This window comes from Talpa occidentalis, unplaced genomic scaffold, assembly GCF_014898055.3.
Source record: "Talpa occidentalis isolate TD23 unplaced genomic scaffold, MPIMG_talOcc4v2.1 talOcc4.4, whole genome shotgun sequence".
In the NCBI taxonomy this organism is placed as follows: Eukaryota; Metazoa; Chordata; class Mammalia; order Eulipotyphla; family Talpidae; genus Talpa; species Talpa occidentalis.
The window spans coordinates 29995568-30014915 of record NW_023604295.1 but is presented as its reverse complement, the minus strand read 5'-3'; the positions used below and the strand labels follow the sequence as shown (position 1 = coordinate 30014915).

Genomic DNA, 19348 nt, shown 5'->3' with positions numbered 1-19348 from the left:
TGGCCCAAGAAGCTATATTGAGGATATACATACTCATAAAAGAGGAAACAAACTGACAAAATTCTTATTAAGTAAAACAATGTAAAAATAATATCTGAGTATGTTTTTTAATTATAGAATTCTACTAATGAGAAGAATAAAAATTATTTTCGGGGGGCAAGTAACATTATACTTTATTGGGGTACAAAGTTAATGCTCCCAATCATCAATAAAAATCAACTATAAATATCCACTTATTAATTTTGATCTGAATTAATATTTTGCATTTTAATACAATATTTAGAACTATCTACAAGTGAGATTTTACACTTCATTTCTGAATGTATTTAAAAACAGAAAGCATATTAAAGTATCACTCAACAATAAATATAATGCTTTGTTTTCTAATTTGATAACTGATATTCTATTGTGGTTTAAAAGTATAATATTAAAAGTTCATTTTTCTTTTCTTAGGACATGCTGGGTAAATACTACAATAAAATGTCATATGGCAGTAGGTGTAACACTCAAAATACTATCAAGCTGTAACTGTCACTGTGATTTGCCGTGTATCAAGCAGCACTAAGAAATGATTAAAAATGCTTCATAAATTCTCCCTCACAATTACTCTACTCTGTTGGTGTAGCGCAAAAGTCTTCAATGATGATACATAAATGAACAAATGTGACTGTATTTCAATAAAAATTTATAATGAAATCTGAATTTTATATAACTTTCACATCATAAACTATTAATCTTCCTTGCATTCTTTTTCATGCACCATAAAATATAAAAAATATTTTGTGCTCATAGACTATAAAAAAACACATTGTGGCCCATATCTGGCCCACTGGCTGCAGTTTGATGACCCCCAAATTCCATGATCCAGATACTATTTTCCTACCTTCTGGCAAGTTGCCTCAACTGTTCAGCACATTCACTGTCTGATTTCTGGTTTATAAGTTCAAGGATGTTCATAGTTCTGTGAAAATGTCCACATGATAAACTCACACTAACAGCAGTTTCATGTTTATCTCCAGTAAGTACCCATACTTTGATACCAGCCATTCTCAATGCTTCAATAGTTTCTCTGACTTTATCTTGTAGTCTGAAAATAAAAGAAACAAAATTATTAGTAGAGAAATATTTTTGATTGTATATTAAGTATGAGTCATAGTAAAAATAAGGTAAATTCTGGACTTTAATGTAAGACTGTTACAGTATAGTAATATGCAACTGAAATGTTTTCCCATTGGGGAAAAAAATAGGAATAACCAAATTCATGATCATCTGGTTAACATAAAATCTATGACTTCATATTTTAGGAGTATATCTTCAAAGCTGATTTTTGTAGAAGCAAACTAAGTATATGGTATTCATAAATTCCTATCTTATTAAAAAGTCTTAAATTTCAAATAGGGAGATTTTTAAGCTTTTTGTTAAATTCTCTCATGGCAATAGTTCAAGACTGTAGACAATGAAGAGCTACATAACCTCAAGTACACCTCAGAAATCTCATGAGGACAATGAAAAGTAAATAAAAACCTAGATCAAAGAAATGCAAGCATGCTTAAATCTAGGGAGTAGAGAAAAACCAAAAAAGCATAATTTGTGGAATTCAATTTATTTCACAGAATTCAATTTAATTCAAGAAACTGGATAGAGAACAAAGACAAAGAATAAATAGACATAAAGGAATCCTCAGATTAAAAGAGAACATCTTTATACAAATAATAATATATTGCCACAGGACAACAATAAAACTATGTACAAAATACTGAGACTTCACAAAGAGAATTTTTAATCCTGTTAGGGATCAGGAAATCTTATTGGCGTGTGGATAATATGTGAGCTGTATTTTATGGACATTCACAACAGATATGGGAATGATCAAGTCAGAAAGCACAGCCTTGCCAAGGAACAAAGGCACAAGATACTTTTTAACTAAAGTTGTTCAGAGGGAAACTAGAGAGTTTGGTTCTGGTGACCTATAGAGTGGAAAGTGGCAGTGGTGGGAGGTACAGAGAGAATTAAGCATATGGCACATTGAGGAGCATTCTAAAAAAATCAAATCCAAAAAAACCCCCTCAGGTCCAAAGGCAAAATTATAGCCCTGGTTTCTTTCATCTATTTTAGCTATCTGGCTAGAAGAAAAATTGTATGGACTGGGAAAAATTAAGACTAACTCTTTTGATTTTAAATATATTAAGCTATAGGATATTAATAAATGGGATTAATGCCATATATTAGGAACACTTGGCTAGGAAAAGTCTTACAAGAGAAAAATGATATTGCCTATTTATCTGATACTTACCTGTCTTCTACTGCTGTAGCTCCAAGTAATATCAGGTCTTTCTCTATGAACTGGAAGACATTTGCCAATTTCTCTTCCCGTTGCTGTAAGGCAGTCCTGGCTTCAAATAAGCATCTATCTATTTCCTCATACTCTTTAGAAGTAAATTGTCTATATGCCATACATAGAGTTCTTAATCCTTTCTAAAACAGAAAAATTAAAGACAAAATTAACTAGTGAAAAATCAAGAGTTCACTGAAATATATTTAAGGCCCCATTACCAAAATTCAACTACAAATAATATGGAGCCTAGACAGGCTCATAAAGATTATCTTATCTGTGGTTTTACTCTTTTACTGGAAAGTCAGAAAGTTTTATTATGGTATCTTTAGGATTGTCAAGGGAAAGACAAGTCCTAGTTTTCACTCTCCTTTAACCATTACAAACCCACTTTTATCCACTTTTAGCCCACTTTTATAATTCCTAAGGGTTTAGGTTTGCAAAATTCACAATTCAAATAAAGAAATTCATAAGGTGTCCAATATCACACAAACAGTACTTTCTAGAGTCAATACATGATTTAAATTGTTTCATTATATTTTTCCTGGTGAAATGAAATCACACAAAATTTAGAAATATATATTGGATTATCTGATTCTGCTGGCGTCATTAATATCTTAAAGTTGGTATCTAAATCCAAAAGCTTACAAAAGTTACTTTTCTTTCCTATACATTTCCTCAAAAGCTCCCAAATAAATGTTCTATTAACAAAACTGGAAAGTGAAGATTTTAAAATAGTACATTTAACATAAGTTTGATCCCTCAGCCAGCCAGGGAGCAACCCACATGGCGCAGCAGACCTCTCCTGACTCATCCGCTGCTCCCCTCAGCAGTGTATTTCAGTCAATCTGCCTGTTCTGTTCCCCACTCTATCTCTAGTGAATACTCTCACCCCCCACACCTCTGGCCTGTACTCCAGCTCTTGTATGCATAATAAAATAAATCTTTAAAAAAAAATAAATGAAATCACAGAAATTTGTACTTACCAAAGCAAATTCATCTACATGAACTCTGGTTTTTTCTATTTCTCCACCTATACAATTAGGGAGAATTGATGATTCAGCTCCTTTAGCAAATAAAAACTTCTCACCTAAAAAGAAAAATGAGTTAATCAAGTTCTTGATATTATATATCAAGTTCTTGAAATTCACGGAAGTTTAGATAGGTTACCTGAAGGTGCCTGAACAATAACACTCATTCTCCTACGATCTGAATCAAATTCCAGAATATGAAGGAGTTTGTACCTAAGGATAAAAAATAAAACAAACTTATTTTTCAAATTTATATTATGTGATCACTTGGAAAGGATTACTGTAGGATAAAATGACTAATTTTGAGCAAGAAACTAATCTCAATTATCTCTCTAAGAGGATAGATTTTGAGTCATTAGTAACAACAAATACAGAAGTAGAAGGAACTACTATTTATTTATTTAAGATTTATTTTTATTTTATACAAGAACTGGGGTACAGGCCAGATGCGCAGGAGGGTGAGAGGATTCACCAGAGACAGAGAGGGGAGCAGAGCAGGCAGAAGGACCGAAATACACTGCTGAGGGGAGCAGCGGGCGAGACAGGAGAGGTCTGTCGTGCCACGTGGGACCCTTGCTGGCCAGCCGGGATCGAACTGGCACTGCAGAGGCTGCGGACAGCCTCACAGCGCTGCGCTCAACTGCCTGCACCACCAGGGGAGGCCCAGGAACTACTATTTATTGAGTAGTTATCAAATGCCATGTACTTGGCATACTTTATGGCATTTCATACCCATAAAAAACCAAAGGAGGTAGGTCTTCATTTTATAGATGAGAATTATCAAACTCAGAAAGATTAAGTATTTGTAAGTTACTAAATGACTAAAATCAAGTGAATTTATGAGTGGCAGAGCAAGCACTGTAATCCAGGTCTGCCAGATCCATGTGTTGCTCACTAAAAAGTGATTATCAACTTTCTACCCAAAGATACCTGTGAAATACAACACATTCACTCTGGTAACAGAGGCTCATATAGCAGTGGTTTTGAACTTGGGATAGGGTAATGGAAGATCATATGCTTCTCTAGGGAGCTGTAAAAGAACTGGGTAGCTGGGTCAGATGTGGCTTGAGAAGTCTTCTGGATGAATTTACATAATGTACATATGTAATGCTTTGCACATTTCAGAAACTGAATCTAATAATGGCTAGTAAGACAAAATGAGCTACAGAGGCTTTGATATGAAAGTAGCCAAAGAATGGGCTTTATTTAGTTTAGAATAGCACAGCTAGAGCTGAGATATAACTGGAATTGATAGACCACGAACATAACAAAAATAGACTATTCCTCAAACACTGGAAATATGAGGGTGGTCCCCAGAAAAGGGGAGGTTCCAGGTTCTCTGGCCCACACAAAGGAGGGTGGAGCTGAGCAGGGGGCATAAGAAGCTGAAGACAGGAGACTGAAGAAGGAAGGAAGCAGGATGGAGAGCAAGAAGGAGACTTGGAGGAGGCACATGGAACAGACAGACATGTGAAGAAGCCGCACTTGTTTCTTGGTCCTGGACTGGTTAAAACAGATGTGGGTGAGAAACCTGTGGGAAGGTTAACAATGGCAGCTTTTATCTTGATTTAGATTTTGCTCTTTTCCTCCCAGACTTGTCTGACTGTTTCAGACCCTTTTCTATGGGTCCTCACCAGAAGGTGCTTTAGACTCTGGCAGGCTTTCAGGTTCTGCTTTGGGCCAATCCTGTTTGGTTGGACGTGTACCCATGAAGGGATGGGTAACTTCTGGAACCTGATTTGGAAACTATATTCTTTGTCTTTTCTTTGTTACATACTAATTGTATTAAAGTTCCTCTCCATTAAAGGTCTTGCATGTTTTGTCTTGATATAGTGGATGGCAGAAGGTATTTAGAAAAGGCAGGTGGGGGGTTCTGGGGTGCCCCTCTCCCTGCCCTGTAACAGATTTACTGGAAATAGAAAAATGTTCCTTAATGTTTGGAAGATAAAATCAAAGGAAATACAAGTTTTAGTGAGTAGACATTTATGAAATTCATTAGCTTAGTAGTGTATAAAAATAAACATATAGGAGAAGATAGCATCAGAGGAAGTTTTCTGCTTGGATTCTGGGAGGGAAAATTTTATAGTACAGAGAGGCACCCAAACGATCCCGTGACTTGGAGGCAAAACTAGAACACCTCTTGGATATCAGAGACCAATGCTGACAGAGCCAGAAGGAACATTCAATGCAGTACAACAAAAGGTGGATGGAGAGAAGTGCTTGGAAACTATAGCAGGGGCAGGAGCCAGCGGTGCAAACCAGTGTTCCTGTGTTTGGCTGATGACCCTGGGGAGGGAGAGGTTATTAGTATGCAGGCACATCTTTAAATGAGGAGAGATACATGTGGAGAATCTGGAGTGAGTCAGGTAGGCCAAGTGTCCAGGGAAAAGGAAGAAAGCAGAATGGTGCTCTCCTCCCTGACACTCCCGGGACTTGAACTAACCCAGTGAAGCCATGCTGAAAACACGGCTCGAAGACTGTAAAGACACAGATCTAAAATCGCAGAAAGGAGGACTATCAACCATACCACAAACACAAGCCACACTACACACCACTTTGAACAATAACTTGGACCACTCCAGGCCCCTCCTCTACCACCTGACTCAGCAGCCCCACCCACCTGACTCAGAAGTTGCAGATCTGTTCTCCCTGACATACTGAAACGCCAAACCAGGAAAAGCCAAACAACCAAATACCAACAACACCATAGCACCATCTGCTGGAAAAATGGAAGTTCCTTATCCTTGGGACACTTGGAAAAAAACAAAAAAAATAGCACACTAGGAAAGCTAAAAAAACAAAAAGATGGGAAAAGACAACAAATGGCACCTTGATCTTCAATGAATATTTAAACCACAGAGAGAACAATTCTCCAGGAGCCAACCACAAATGCATGGAAGATATTTTCTCCCTATCAGACACAGAATTCAAAATTGTCATGACAAAGAAATTCAAACGAATAGAAAAAAACACAGAAATGATGATCAAAAACATATAAGAAAACTCAGAAAATCAAATGAATGTCCTGAGAAATAAAATTAATTAACAGAAAATAGAAATTGAAGCTTTTAATGAGGAAATAATGGGGAATGTAAAAGGATCAACATAGAAGACAAAAATTCTAGAGAGAGTGATGGAAGTAGAATAGATCAAAAGGAAGAACAAATCAGTGAAGTTGGTAATGCACAAATAATCCAAGTGGAAGAAGAGAGAGATATATGAAGGAAAAAAAAATGAAGTACTTTGAGAATTATGCAACTTCATGAAGAAAGAAGTATAATGGGTATTCCAGAAGGGGAAGGGAATGGAAGGGAATAGAGACCAAGTCCATGAAGCTAAAAGAATACCTGGTTATATAAATGCAATGAGACCAAAACAAGTCAGGAGAAAGACAGATACTAGAAGTTATCACTTATATGTGGAATACAGAGAAACAAAACAAAGGGTCAGACAAAACCAAACTAATAAGCAAACCCTAAAACTCTTACTGTAGAATTGAGGCTAGCTGAGGAAGAGGATAAGGGAGAGCAAAGTGGGGTTGTGGGGGAGGATGGGAGATGGACTACCCTGGAAGACTACAGCTGCCCTGGTGGTGAGTATGGTGTGATAATACATTTGAAGGGTATGATCCTATATCCCTAAATCTTGTACAGTTTTGCAACTACTGTTACCTCAATATAAAAGATAAATAAATTACATATTAGCAAATTCAAGAACAATTAAGCTGAAAGATAGGTGAAAAAATTCAGAACAGAATATTATTACTGTGATGAAATACATTATTATATTGACATCATCTTACAGCAGAAGTTCAGTAAACTTATTCTATAAATGGCTAGTTTGCACATTATTTCTATTTCTATAAATGGCTTTCCAGGTGATACATGTTCTCTGCTGTATTGTTGCTCATTTTAGATAATCCTTTAAAAATGTAACGTAGTAGTGGTTTGTTAAGAAACAGACTGAAGTGGTTTATTAAGATTTTTCATGTGGCCCATAGTTCATTGAGTCCTCCCCTATACAAAGTGCTTATATAGAAAATCCAACAAGGGAAAAATTTACCGCTCTATCTTTCCAAGTATTTTAATTTCCATAGCTTCTTCAGAATTGCCAATAAATACAATACCAATTCTAGGGATTAAAAGAGAAAAGAACTGTAAGATTTAAGGGTATTTCATATTTTACTGAAATGTTGTCATAACTCAACTTAAATAAAAACATTTAAAATACAAGTTTATGATATATTTTTAAGTATTTCCTTTGAATATTACATTACTTTTAAGAACTTTAAGGGTCAGCATCGGTACCAAATAATACCTACAGAAGTATTTCTTATACAATAACCAAATTTTTAAAAAGATCTCTTCAAAATATGGCTCAATGGCAAGTTTGACAACAAAATTAATGAGAAGTTTCAAATTCTCATTTAAAATTTAAAATGGCACTTCTATATTTATATGCTTACAAATTGTGTGTGACAACGTAAAATCCTAATTTTCTATTACTTTCACATTTTAATTTTATAGGTAATTTTCTGAAAACTTGAAAATTAGATTAAACTACCTTGCAGCAGCTTCAACGAGAGCCTTTTCATCTGGTGAAGATGCATAGTACTCCAACTGGGAGGGAGCAAGGTTAGACTGCCAGGGACCGTCACCAATGCCATCAATCTGAACATTGCTAATTTGTACAGTGTGACAGAGACTGACTGCTTTAAAGAAGAGATCATGTTCTTTAATCTGTAGAAACATAATTCACAGTAAAAATACCATTCTCGGTACCATTTAGGAAACCTGAAGCAGAATTCTAAAAATGTCAATAACTATAGTTCATAACTTGGTACTATAAGAGCTAGAAAAGAATGGTAAATTCCTGAATTGCCTGAAAAATAGCTGTTTACTTCTAACTTCAAAGAGTAAAGTGCAACATTTGCCTATGATCTTTCAACATGAATATGAATATATTTTTAGGAGACACAACCAAATTGCAATTAGAGGGAAAACTGTTGAGGAGGTGAGTTCTCAAAAAGTGTTAAATAAATTTAAGCTCTACTTCTCAGAAAAAAAATTTTTTTTAAGATTTATTTATGCATGCAAAAGCTGTGGTGCAGGCCAGAGGTACGGGAGGTGAGAGTGGGGAGCAGAACAGGCAGGTCTACTGAAGTACACAGCGGAGTGGAGCAGCAGGCAAGACAGGAGAGGTCTACTGTACCATGTGGGTCACCTCCCTGGCTGGGGATTGAACTCATGCTGCAGTGGCAGTGGATAGCTTGATAGTGCTGAGACTTAACCCCTTGCGCCACCAGAGAGGTCCCAGAAATGTTTTCTTTATTGCAAAGTGAATAAGGGCTTTTCGTAACTTAGTCACATTTAAATATTCAAAGAATTCAGACACATCTTTTGTCGCCAATTAAACTGGATTAAGACCACAAATTCTCAGTTTTGAATAAGAGAATATACATTTCAAATATACATTTCTTGCCCCACTGGCACTTAAACTTTTCTCACAGGAAATAGCAACAAAAAGATAACTATTTCAAATGAAATTTTTATTAATTAAAACATTGCTTACCAGTTCAGTTTCATTTTCAGGACTGGTTCTAAAAGAGGAACTGGTTATAAGATGGGAAAAGTTGTTAAGATGGGATAAACCACTGAGGTATAAGTTTCCTTCTGAAGAGTCTGGTGTAGGTCCTTCAGATACAAGTCTACCATTAATTTCTTGGTATTTTATGCCGTTAATTGAACATTCTCGAAACTGCATTTCATTTTCTGTCAGTGTACCCGTTTTATCTGTAAACACATACTCCACCTAGAGATAAAAAACAAAAGACAACAAAGCTTTGTGTTTATGGTACAATGTTAAACAAACAAAAAAACCTTGTCCTCTGTCCCTTGAAGTCAAGTTTACCTAGTAACACTGATACACACAAGTTGATTCTCAAAATGGAAACACAATTAAGTAAAAATGCCAGAGATACAATATAGTGTAACACAAATATTTGAAATCTATAGACATTATGATGTTTGTGGCATGTTTACATTTAGCTGTAGAGTTGGTTGAAACTGTTTTTAATACTTCTTTTCTATCTCCTGGATAAGGTTTTTTTAAGCAGTAGAACTTAGTATTTCTGAGCAAGGTTGAAAGGGATGCTCAATAATCTGGAATGTGAAAGGGTGTCAGGTCCAGAAGAAACGTAATAGTGCAGAAGAAACGTAATAGAAACACAAAATGATAGTAGCTCAAGTCAGAGTTGCAAGTTGTTTAAAATGAAGGATATTGAACCTATGAATAGAAAACAAGCTCGCTGAAAAGGAATTATTTTTGACAAAAAATATTTTAAAAGACAAATAACGTTATAATTCCTTGAGAATAATTGTAGGAAATTAACCTTAAAAGAAAGCAGTTTTACAGAAAGTATGCAATAGTCAAGTATCATTATGGTAAATTTGATATTTCAGTAACAAGTTATTTGAAAAACAAATTATTTAAAAGAAAGGTAGACACTCATTGCACCCAAACCACCTCCCCACCCCTATATCCTCAGACTTCTGGGGCTTCCAGTGGCTATTAGTCAGCTGCAGCAGGGCAAGTACATGCCTCCCCAAGAGATCATAGATTTCTGGGCAGACACTAAGTTGACAGTACCTGGGGCTGCTGGCAGCTATTTTGGTGGTCCTAAGAAATACTAGCAGCTCAACCATGTAGGCCTGGCAGGCATCTGGACAGCCTCAAACAACTTGTAACTTCCTGTGATGCCTGCCTGTGGTCCAAGACCGCAGCCCCCTGGCACATGCCTGAGCTTCAGGTGAAAGGCACTGCTAACAAAAGCTGCTGCAACTGAAGGGTCATCTGTGATTTGAGGCCTGTGTGAGAGTAAAACCGGTGGTCTTCTTTGACCTGTCAGACAGTGAATGTTGATCCTTCCCTTGGCTTAAGTGGCTGAGCACTGAAGGAAATACATGCCTTTTGGAGCAAAGTAGGACTGCTCTGGCATACGCCTTGTGATATTTTGTTTTAATAATCTTTGTATAAGCATTGTTTTGATAAAAATAACAAATTAGAAAAACAAAAGGATCATTTTTACCTGTCCAAGCTCTTCATTCAGATCAGAAGTATTGACTTGAGCTTTCTGATCTGATTCTTCATGATAGAGATCAAGATCCCAGCCAATAAAAAATGATCCAAGAAATTTCTGCATTTCCACTGTCACATATAATGAAATTGGAATGATGAAATTGTAGAGTACCAAAAAAGCAAGGAAGTCTGAAATAAATCTCAGAATCTAGGGGGAAGAAAACAATTGTTTGATAAGAGAGACTACATGAGAATTATAAGAAATCAAACAGATCATCAACTATATTCTGAGGCAGAATAATCTCATAAATTGAAATTCATTTATTGAATTTTTTTTAATACCACATATCCTTTGGTTATCTTATTGCTCATTAGAACCTTGAACAAAGTAAAAGAAAAAAAGGGTAAAGTCAAATTATTTCATTTGTTACTTTCCAGAAGCTACCCAAAAGCCTACTGGGACTGACTGAAACACTGGCAGTCTTTAGAGTATACTTACCATTTCGCTATCCTTTAAAATCATAGATAATTAAAATTTTGCTGTTATTAAAAAATTATAAAATAATTGCTAGGCTATAATTGATAGAAATTAAAAATTTTAATTTACAAATTGTATAGGGATAGCCTACTTCAATGATCTAACAGTTCCACATTTTAACATGTATTCTAGGGAAGGTAAAAAAACCCAAAATTATGGAAGATACTGAAAATATGTTCCCATGATTATCTACTTTTGGTCTTCTGAAATCCACATTTGTCATTCAATATTTATATTTTCATATAAAGTGAAATTTGGAGGACAATTATTTACCAAAATTGTAGGTTAAATTCTCCTCATAGTCCATATTTAATTAGTTAAAATTTTTGTACAACATAATTAGTGCATTTATCTTTGTATATGTCAACAGACTGTAAGACTCGTTGAGTCCATTCTGACAGAACTAAAAATAAACCAACTTACTCTTTAATTTACTTATTCAGTAAATGGAATAAAAAACTGAATTTGTATCACATAAGTGGCATGCCAACATAGATGTATTTAAATTTTTGTGATAATCTTATAAATATTCAAGTTATGCCACAGAAATTTAATTGTTTATGTTCTAAAATGAAATAAGCACATCAGTACAAACATGCTGGCCACTCTTCATTTACAATGTCTTTTTGTCACCCTTCACTACGAATGGTTTTAGGAGATTACAGTGGTCACTTCTATTAGAAGTCACTATCAAAGCATTAACCATGTCAAAGAACAAAGTTTCCTCTATAACATAGTCACGAACACCATAAAATACCTTACTACTATTTCTTTGATGTTCTGTTTTTTGGTTATACCAAGGTTCATCCCATTTTTCTTCAGCTTGCCATGTGTATTTCAAGATAGTACTGATGATGGCTTCAGAAATAAGGATTATTAGATAAATTATCAAAAATGTATTCATTGACCTGAAATGAGAAAGACAGAAGGTAATATCTATCAGTTTTATGTAACCATATTGAGTTGCTTAGAAATACTTGTTATTTTAAATAAGAGATTATGGTAAAGGACAGTTTATTTTCAAGAAATGACCATTTAATAGAGACCATTTACTAACAATAAAAGAACCAATTTAGGGTCTCCCTGATGGTGCAAGGGATTAAGTCTTAGCACTATGAAGCTATCAGCAGCCACTGTGGCACGAGTTCAATCCCTGGCCAAGGAGCTAACCCACATGGCGCAGCAGACCTCTCCTGCATCTCCCACTGCTCCCCTCAGCAGTGTATTTTAGTAGATCTGCCTGTTCTGTTCCCTACTCTGTCTCTGGTGAATCCTCTCACCCCCTGTACCTCTGGCCAACACCCCAGTTCTTCTAAGCAAAAATAAATAAAATCTTACAAAAAAAAAAGATACCCTATCGGTATTACATTATTTGTGGAAAGACTATCATTTTCTTCATTGAATTTACTTGATACTTTGGCTGAAAATTAACTAACTACATATGAGCAGATCCATTTCTCAAATTTATTTTATTCCACGGAATTTATCTTTTTTTTGCTAGTACCCACACTGTACTTATAGTTTTTATTAAGTTCTGAAGTCAGTAAAGTCATGTAAATCTTCCAGCATTCTTTTCTTTAAAAACGATTTTCTGGTCTCACTCATAGCAGGGATCTAGAAAACTTAAATAAGGGACCAGGAAAATGAATAACTATAAGAAAGTGAAAATCAAAATCAACAAAAACTATGAACCAGAGACACTTTTTGGGGGGTGGGGGCGGGAGGGGAGGGATTGGGGTCAGAATGGGGGATTGCAATTGTATGGGGAATATAAAAATAAAATTTATTAATTAAAAAAAATAAAGTAAACCCATTTGGACAATAAAAAAAAAATAAAAAAAAAATAAAAAAAAAATAAAAACGATTTTCATTATGCCATTTATAAAAGCATTTTTGGCCGCCGCATTTCAAATCAATTTTATTATTTATTTATTTTTTTTTTGGGGGGGGGGGGGGGGCCAAATCCTCTTGGCCTCAATTCCTTTTTTTTTTTTGCTTTTGGTCTTTATTACATATATTTTTTATTTTATTTTATATATTTTTACATCATTTTTAATTTGTTCACAATGTATGCATTTTCATCTTGGTTATATTCCCCATACAATTCCCACCCCCCTTATTTTGACCCTAATCCCTCCTTTCCGGCCCCTCTCCCCTGTGTGTCTCTGGTTTATAGTTGCTCGTTGATTTTGATTTTTACTTTACTATAATTAGTCTTTTTTTCCTGATCCCTTATTTGATTCCTCTACATTCCTCCTATAAGTGAAACCATCCAGTATTTTTCTTTTTCTTTTTGGCTTATTTCACTGAGCATGATCCCTTCCAGCTACATTCATGTTGCTGCAAATTGCATGAGTTTATCTTTTTTGATTGCTGAGTAATATTCCATTGTATATACATACCACATCTTCTTGATCCAGTCATGTATTTTTGGGCATTTGGGTTGTTTCCATAGCTTAGCTATTGTAAATAGTGCTGCTATAAACACAGGGGTGCAGGTGCCCTTTTGCATTAATGTTTCTGTGTCCTTTGGGTAAATACCTAGGAGTGGAATTGCTGGATCATATGGAAGCTCCATCTTTAGCAGGTTGAGGAATCTCTACACAGCTTTCCATAGTGGTTGGACCAGTCAAACTTGTCAAATACTACAAAAAAGCTTGCTGGGATTTTAATTAAGATTGAAGGAACCTATAAATCAACTGAGAGCTTAACACTATTGAGCACACCAATCTAACTAATATGATTAAAAATACATTGACATTGAGTTAGTCTTTTTAAAAACTCTGTCATGTTTTGTAGTTTTCATTATTGAGATCTACATAATTTCTTAAAAATTTATTCCTAAATATTTTATGCTTTTTAATGCTACTGAAAAATAAAACTTTAAATTAAAAAAACTTCCTTTGCCTACTGTTTTTTAGAAATTGACCATATATCCTAAGATCCTGCTTAACTCATTAACAGTTTTCTTTGTTGAATACTTATGACTGTTTATATGAAAATCATGTATTTCCCAATCAATGGGGACCACTTTACTTCATACTTTCTAATATTTATTCATTTCCTGGTCTTGTTGCATTAAATAAGGTTTCTAGGATAACGCTAAAAAGAAGTGGTTAATTGGAAGAGTCTGAGAAAGAGCAGTTTACAAGTTATGTCTTAACATTGTCTGAACAGTGCCTTTTGGTGTGCTGATGTTTATAATTTTGACAGGTTAATTTATAACTTTTTGGGATTCTTTTTGGCACGTTTCCTATCTAAGAAATACTTCTTCAATCCAAAGTCATAAATACTTTCTCTCAAGTTTTAAACCTTTAGCTTTTCAGGTCTCACATTTTGAGTTAATTTTTGTATCTGGTGGGAAGTAAGGTTCATGGCTCAGTTTTTGGCATATGAATATTCAGTTGCTCCAGCACCATGTATTGAAGACTATCCTTAATTACACAGTAATGTATACTAGTAATACTTGAAAAAAATACAAAGCAAATTTAAATGTCATTAAAGATTTAAAAACATTGACCTCCCCGGTGGCGCAGCGGGTTGAGCACCGCGCTGTGGAGCTGTCTGCAGCCTCTGCAGCACGGGTTTGATTCCCGGCTGGCCAGGGAGAAACCCAGACCTCTCCTGCCTTGCCCTGCTGCTCCCCTCGAGCAGTATCTTTGGTCTGTCTGCCTGTTCTGCTCCCTGCTCTATCTCTGGTGAATTCTCTCACCCTCCTGTGCCTCTGACCTGAACCCCAGTTCTTATATAAATAAATCTTTAACAAAAAAACGATTTAAAAATACTACTAATAAAGCTTATATATAGGACCCATTTTCCTTCATGTTATAGATGCCTGCTATTAATATTCTGGGAGCTAACATAAAACAACCAGTGAAAATATTTAGCATTTCTTCTCTGTGTCCTGAGCTGTACTAGTTCTTGTTGACAATAGAATAATCTGACCACTATTATAGCAAGGGAGGTCATGTTTCTCAATTATGTGCAGAAGCAAGTGGTTTTGGAATGCTTTTTTACTGATTTATGAAAATCTGGTCAATGATTCAGATACTCTGAACTTCTGTTTTCCCAAGTGAAAAAACATATTTTTTTTAAGCTGTTGGTAGAAAAATATGCACGGAATTTTTGCAAGATGCTAGGTACAGTTATTTTTCATAATAAATTAAATCTCTAATAGAAACAGGGCTACTTAGATTTTCTGTTTCATGCTGTGTAAATTTTAGTAACCTGTGTTTTCAAAGAAATTGTCCATTTTATCTATGTTAGAAAAGTTAATGACATAAAATTGTTCATAATTTTATCTGTGGATAAGGAAATCACACTACATAGAATTTGTATAGTGATATCTTCTCTTTTACCTGAGATTGGTAACTTTTTTCCTACCATATCTCACCCCACCAATTGATTTCTCAGTCTATGTAGAGATTTGCTAATTTTATTAATATTATCAAAAAATCAATTTTGGTTTTATGAAATTGCCTATTGTTTATTTTCTATTTAAGTTTCAGCTCACATCTTTAATATTTCTCCCCTTTTTTCTCAGATTGACCTAATGCTATTTAGCTTCTTAAAGTGGAAGCTTAGATAACTGATTTCAAGCTTTTCTTCTCTGCTTATATAAACATATATATCTAGGGCCTGCCCCTGGTGGCACGAGGGATTAAGCACCACACTATAAAGCAATCTGCAGCCTCTGCAGCACGAGTTTGATCCCCGGCAGGCCAGGGAGAAACCCACATGGTGAGGCAGACCCCTCCTGTCTCGCCCACTGCTCCCCTCAGCAGTGTATTTCAGTCAATCTGCCTGTTCTGTTCCCAGCTCTGTCTCTGGTGCATCCTCTCAACCCCCCGCATCTCTGGCCTGTACCCCAGCTCTTGTATACATAAATAAATAAATCTTTAAAAAAAAAGTATATATCTAGAAATTTCCCTTTAAACCACAGCTTACTTGAGTCTTCAACTTTTGATATGCTGGATTTAAATTACCATTCTTTTTTTTCCCCTCACATTTTATACATTTTCAGTTACTACTTCTTTTCAAATACTTATATTCTGCCCCTTTTACTCTCTTTTTTGGGGGCTCAACTAGATTTATGTTAGACAGATTAATGTTATTATATTGTCCCACATGACTATGAAACTGCTATAAATAATTCACATATAACCCTTGGGAAAAAATATTTTGTCTAGAATTACCATTATTATGGTATGGCAGGGTTAGTATGATTAAGTGATTGTGTGACTACCAAACAGTATTTCTTCAGTCATTATTCAATACCTACTATAAACTGAATACTGCAAAATACCACACATATCAAAATACAATAAATCATTTCTATCCTTCAGGGATACCAAGCTTTGCTGACTTGACATAGATATTTTATATATATAACTGAAATCCATATCATTGTCATATTTTTGTGAAATAAATAAAAATTGCCAGTTTTCTTACTTTTCTACTGCAGATCGTTTCTGTGACTTACTCTTGTAATTCAAAGCCATTTTAGTTTCCATTCCAGTGTAGATAGCAACACCTGCAAAGGAAAATGAAATAGCCTTTGAATATAATCATCTAGTATCTTTCACAAGAAAAATGTACTTTTCTAGCAGGAAAGCACTCAAGCAAATGTATTGTCTGACGGTTGTTACAGCTTTAAGTCTTCAGAGTTTTAAAAGGCTTCCAAAGTACAATTTTTGGAGAACTACATTCAACTGCTGAATTACATAAGGCATGGGGATTATATTCCTGAGTTATAACTGAGTTATTCCTAAGGATTATCTGAACCAAAGATTTTGTCTGCTAATTGCAAGATACAGATAATTTGCATTAGAATTGATGGAGGAAAAGGATTTGGAAAGATAAAGATGGCTGCGAAGGGCATAACAGCTATAACAAAGAGTATTATTTAAAATGACAGAACTGAAAAGCACTTTCTGTTACACAAATGGATTAGAGTCAAGAGTTTGAATGGTCTTAAACACCAGAATCTGGAGTACAGATATACTTTCATAAACATTGGAGAGATTATATGCATATCACAATAAGGGGACTAGATATAAGGAAAGCACAATTTTCAAATTTTGTGGCTATATGAATAACTCTGAAATGATTGAGAATAATAGTAACAATATTAATAATAATAATGGCACTAAAGCTGGGGAGTGAATGAAATTAGGTAAGACCAGCCTTATAAAAAAATCTCTGGAGTTAGATATTGGTTTGAATGCTAGTTAGTTCTGCCACTTACTATTTCTGATTCCTTGGGTATGTTATGTAATCCTTCTGAGTCTCATTTTCCCTTACTTTAAGTGGTGGGAAGAGAAAAAATCCTCATAAAGTTGTGTGAGGTTTGTGTTAAAAGATTAACAAAATGCTTAGTGGTACTGAGGTAAAAAAAAAAAAAATAACAGGTTCATCTAAAGGCATTCAAATACACATTTCCTTTTAAGAATGTAAAAGGTGTTATGGTTAAAGAAATTAGTATTAACAATATATGAGAAGGTCTAAAAGTAGAAGAGTAGGCCTAAAAAGCTCTGGCCTGTAGGACTTTCTCTGGCTTTTGCCATCAGATCATTATGCAAATATATAACATAGACCTCACCAAAACTAGTTATTTTTAAATATATGGATTTTCTCTATTAGAGTGCCTAATACTGAAAGATAACATACAGTAGAGTTAATAGGAAAGAAGAGAATGAAGAAGACAACTTCAAAGTCTGTAGACATCCAGTGATAGCATAAATTGAACAGAGTATGTCCAACAAAAGTTGGAGATGTCCTGAAATGGGAGGAGCTAGTTGAGAGCTAAATGTTATCAACTACAGAATTTTCCTAGAGTTGTCTCAGAGCACAGTAAACTTAGATTTCTAATGAACATAAACTATTTATCTTTTTGATCTAGTCAATAAATGTTGAACAAATGGATGGACGGATGGATGGATGAATAAATCAGCAGTTTTATTAATTCAATCTAAGGAATAATCACAATTATTTCAATCTAAGAATAATCAAAAAACTGCACTATCAGGTCAGGTTATATTGGGTCTGATCCATCATTATCAGGAGTGCTGGAATTATCTTTTTGACATTCAGTTTTACAAGTATTCACAAAGAAATACATAGCACTAGCTTATTGTTCAAATTCGGAATTTACAGAAAATACAATGTGAAGTATAACTATCACTTTGCAGATGATATGATAATATACATAGAAAATCCTAAAAACTCCACAGAAAAATTAATCAAAATTATAGACCAGTCTAGTAAAGTAGCCGGATACAAAATCAACACGCAAAAATCAGTAGCCTTCCTATATGCAATCAATCAATCTGAAGAAGAAATTAAGTATTAATTCTTTTATAATTGAAACCAAAAAAATCAAACACTTGGGAAAAAACCTAACAAAAAAGGTGAAGCACCTATACAAAGAAAACTATAAGACACTTAAAAGAAATAAAAGAAGATGGTCTCACTCATAGCAGGAATTTAGAAAATCTAAATAAGAGACCAGGAAAAAGACTAATCAATACAAAGTAAAAATCAAAATCAACAAGCAACTATAAACCAGAGACACGCTACGGGGCGGGGGGTAGATGTGGGGAAAGGAAGGACTAGAGCCAAAATAAGGGGGGGAGGGGCGGTGCAATTGTATGGGGAATATAACCAAAATGCAAATGCATACATTGTGCAAAGATGAAAAAAGATGTAAGAATTATATAAAATAAAATATTTAAATAAAAAAAAGAAATAGAAGAAGACACAAGAAATGGAAAGACATCTCTTGCTCATGGATTGGAAGAATTAACATTATCAAAATGGCCATCCTACAGAAAGCAATTTACAGATTCAATGGTATTAATAAAAATTTCAATGACATTCTTCAAAGAAATAGAACAAATATTGATGAAATTCATATGGAACCACAAAAAAAACCTCAAATAGCCAAAGCTCTCCTGACTAAATAGAAGGGGAATGGAGGTGTACACTCCCTGATTTCAAACTATACTACAAAGCCATAATTAAAACAGTATGGTACAAGAACAAAAACAGACACACAGACCAATGGAATCAAACAGAAAACCCAGAAATAAACCTAATATTTAAGGACAACGAATCTTTGACAAAGGAGCAAAGAATATTCAATGGAATAAGGACAGTTTGTTCAATAAATGGTGCTGGGAAAACTGGACTGCTACTTGCAAAAGAATGAAACTAGACTACTACCTTATACCATGCACAAAACCAACTCAAAATGGATAAAAGGTTTGGACATAAGACCTAAAACCATAAAATACACAGAATACAGGCAAAACACTACATGACATGCATCTCAGTAACTTCTTTAAAGATTCATCCCCCACAGCAAAGAAA

General features: G+C 34.7%; 1 protein-coding gene across 3 annotated transcripts in view; it reads right to left on the bottom strand.

Annotated features, from left to right (window-relative positions):
* The window catches only part of ATP11B (ATPase phospholipid transporting 11B (putative)), a 105393-nt gene that overhangs the window by 39282 nt on the left and 46763 nt on the right, over nucleotides 1-19348 (bottom strand). For all 3 annotated transcript variants that reach the window (XM_037525166.2, XM_054700401.1, XM_054700400.1), the window contains exons 10-19: nucleotides 16430-16511; nucleotides 11736-11886; nucleotides 10451-10648; nucleotides 8935-9174; nucleotides 7927-8102; nucleotides 7426-7494; nucleotides 3503-3576; nucleotides 3319-3422; nucleotides 2294-2475; nucleotides 884-1087 (exon numbers count right to left, since the gene is read on the bottom strand). In XM_037525166.2, coding sequence (XP_037381063.1) covers nucleotides 884-1087; nucleotides 2294-2475; nucleotides 3319-3422; nucleotides 3503-3576; nucleotides 7426-7494; nucleotides 7927-8102; nucleotides 8935-9174; nucleotides 10451-10648; nucleotides 11736-11886; nucleotides 16430-16511 — 1480 coding nt within the window. The remainder of the gene's footprint in view (nucleotides 1-883; nucleotides 1088-2293; nucleotides 2476-3318; nucleotides 3423-3502; nucleotides 3577-7425; nucleotides 7495-7926; nucleotides 8103-8934; nucleotides 9175-10450; nucleotides 10649-11735; nucleotides 11887-16429; nucleotides 16512-19348) is intronic.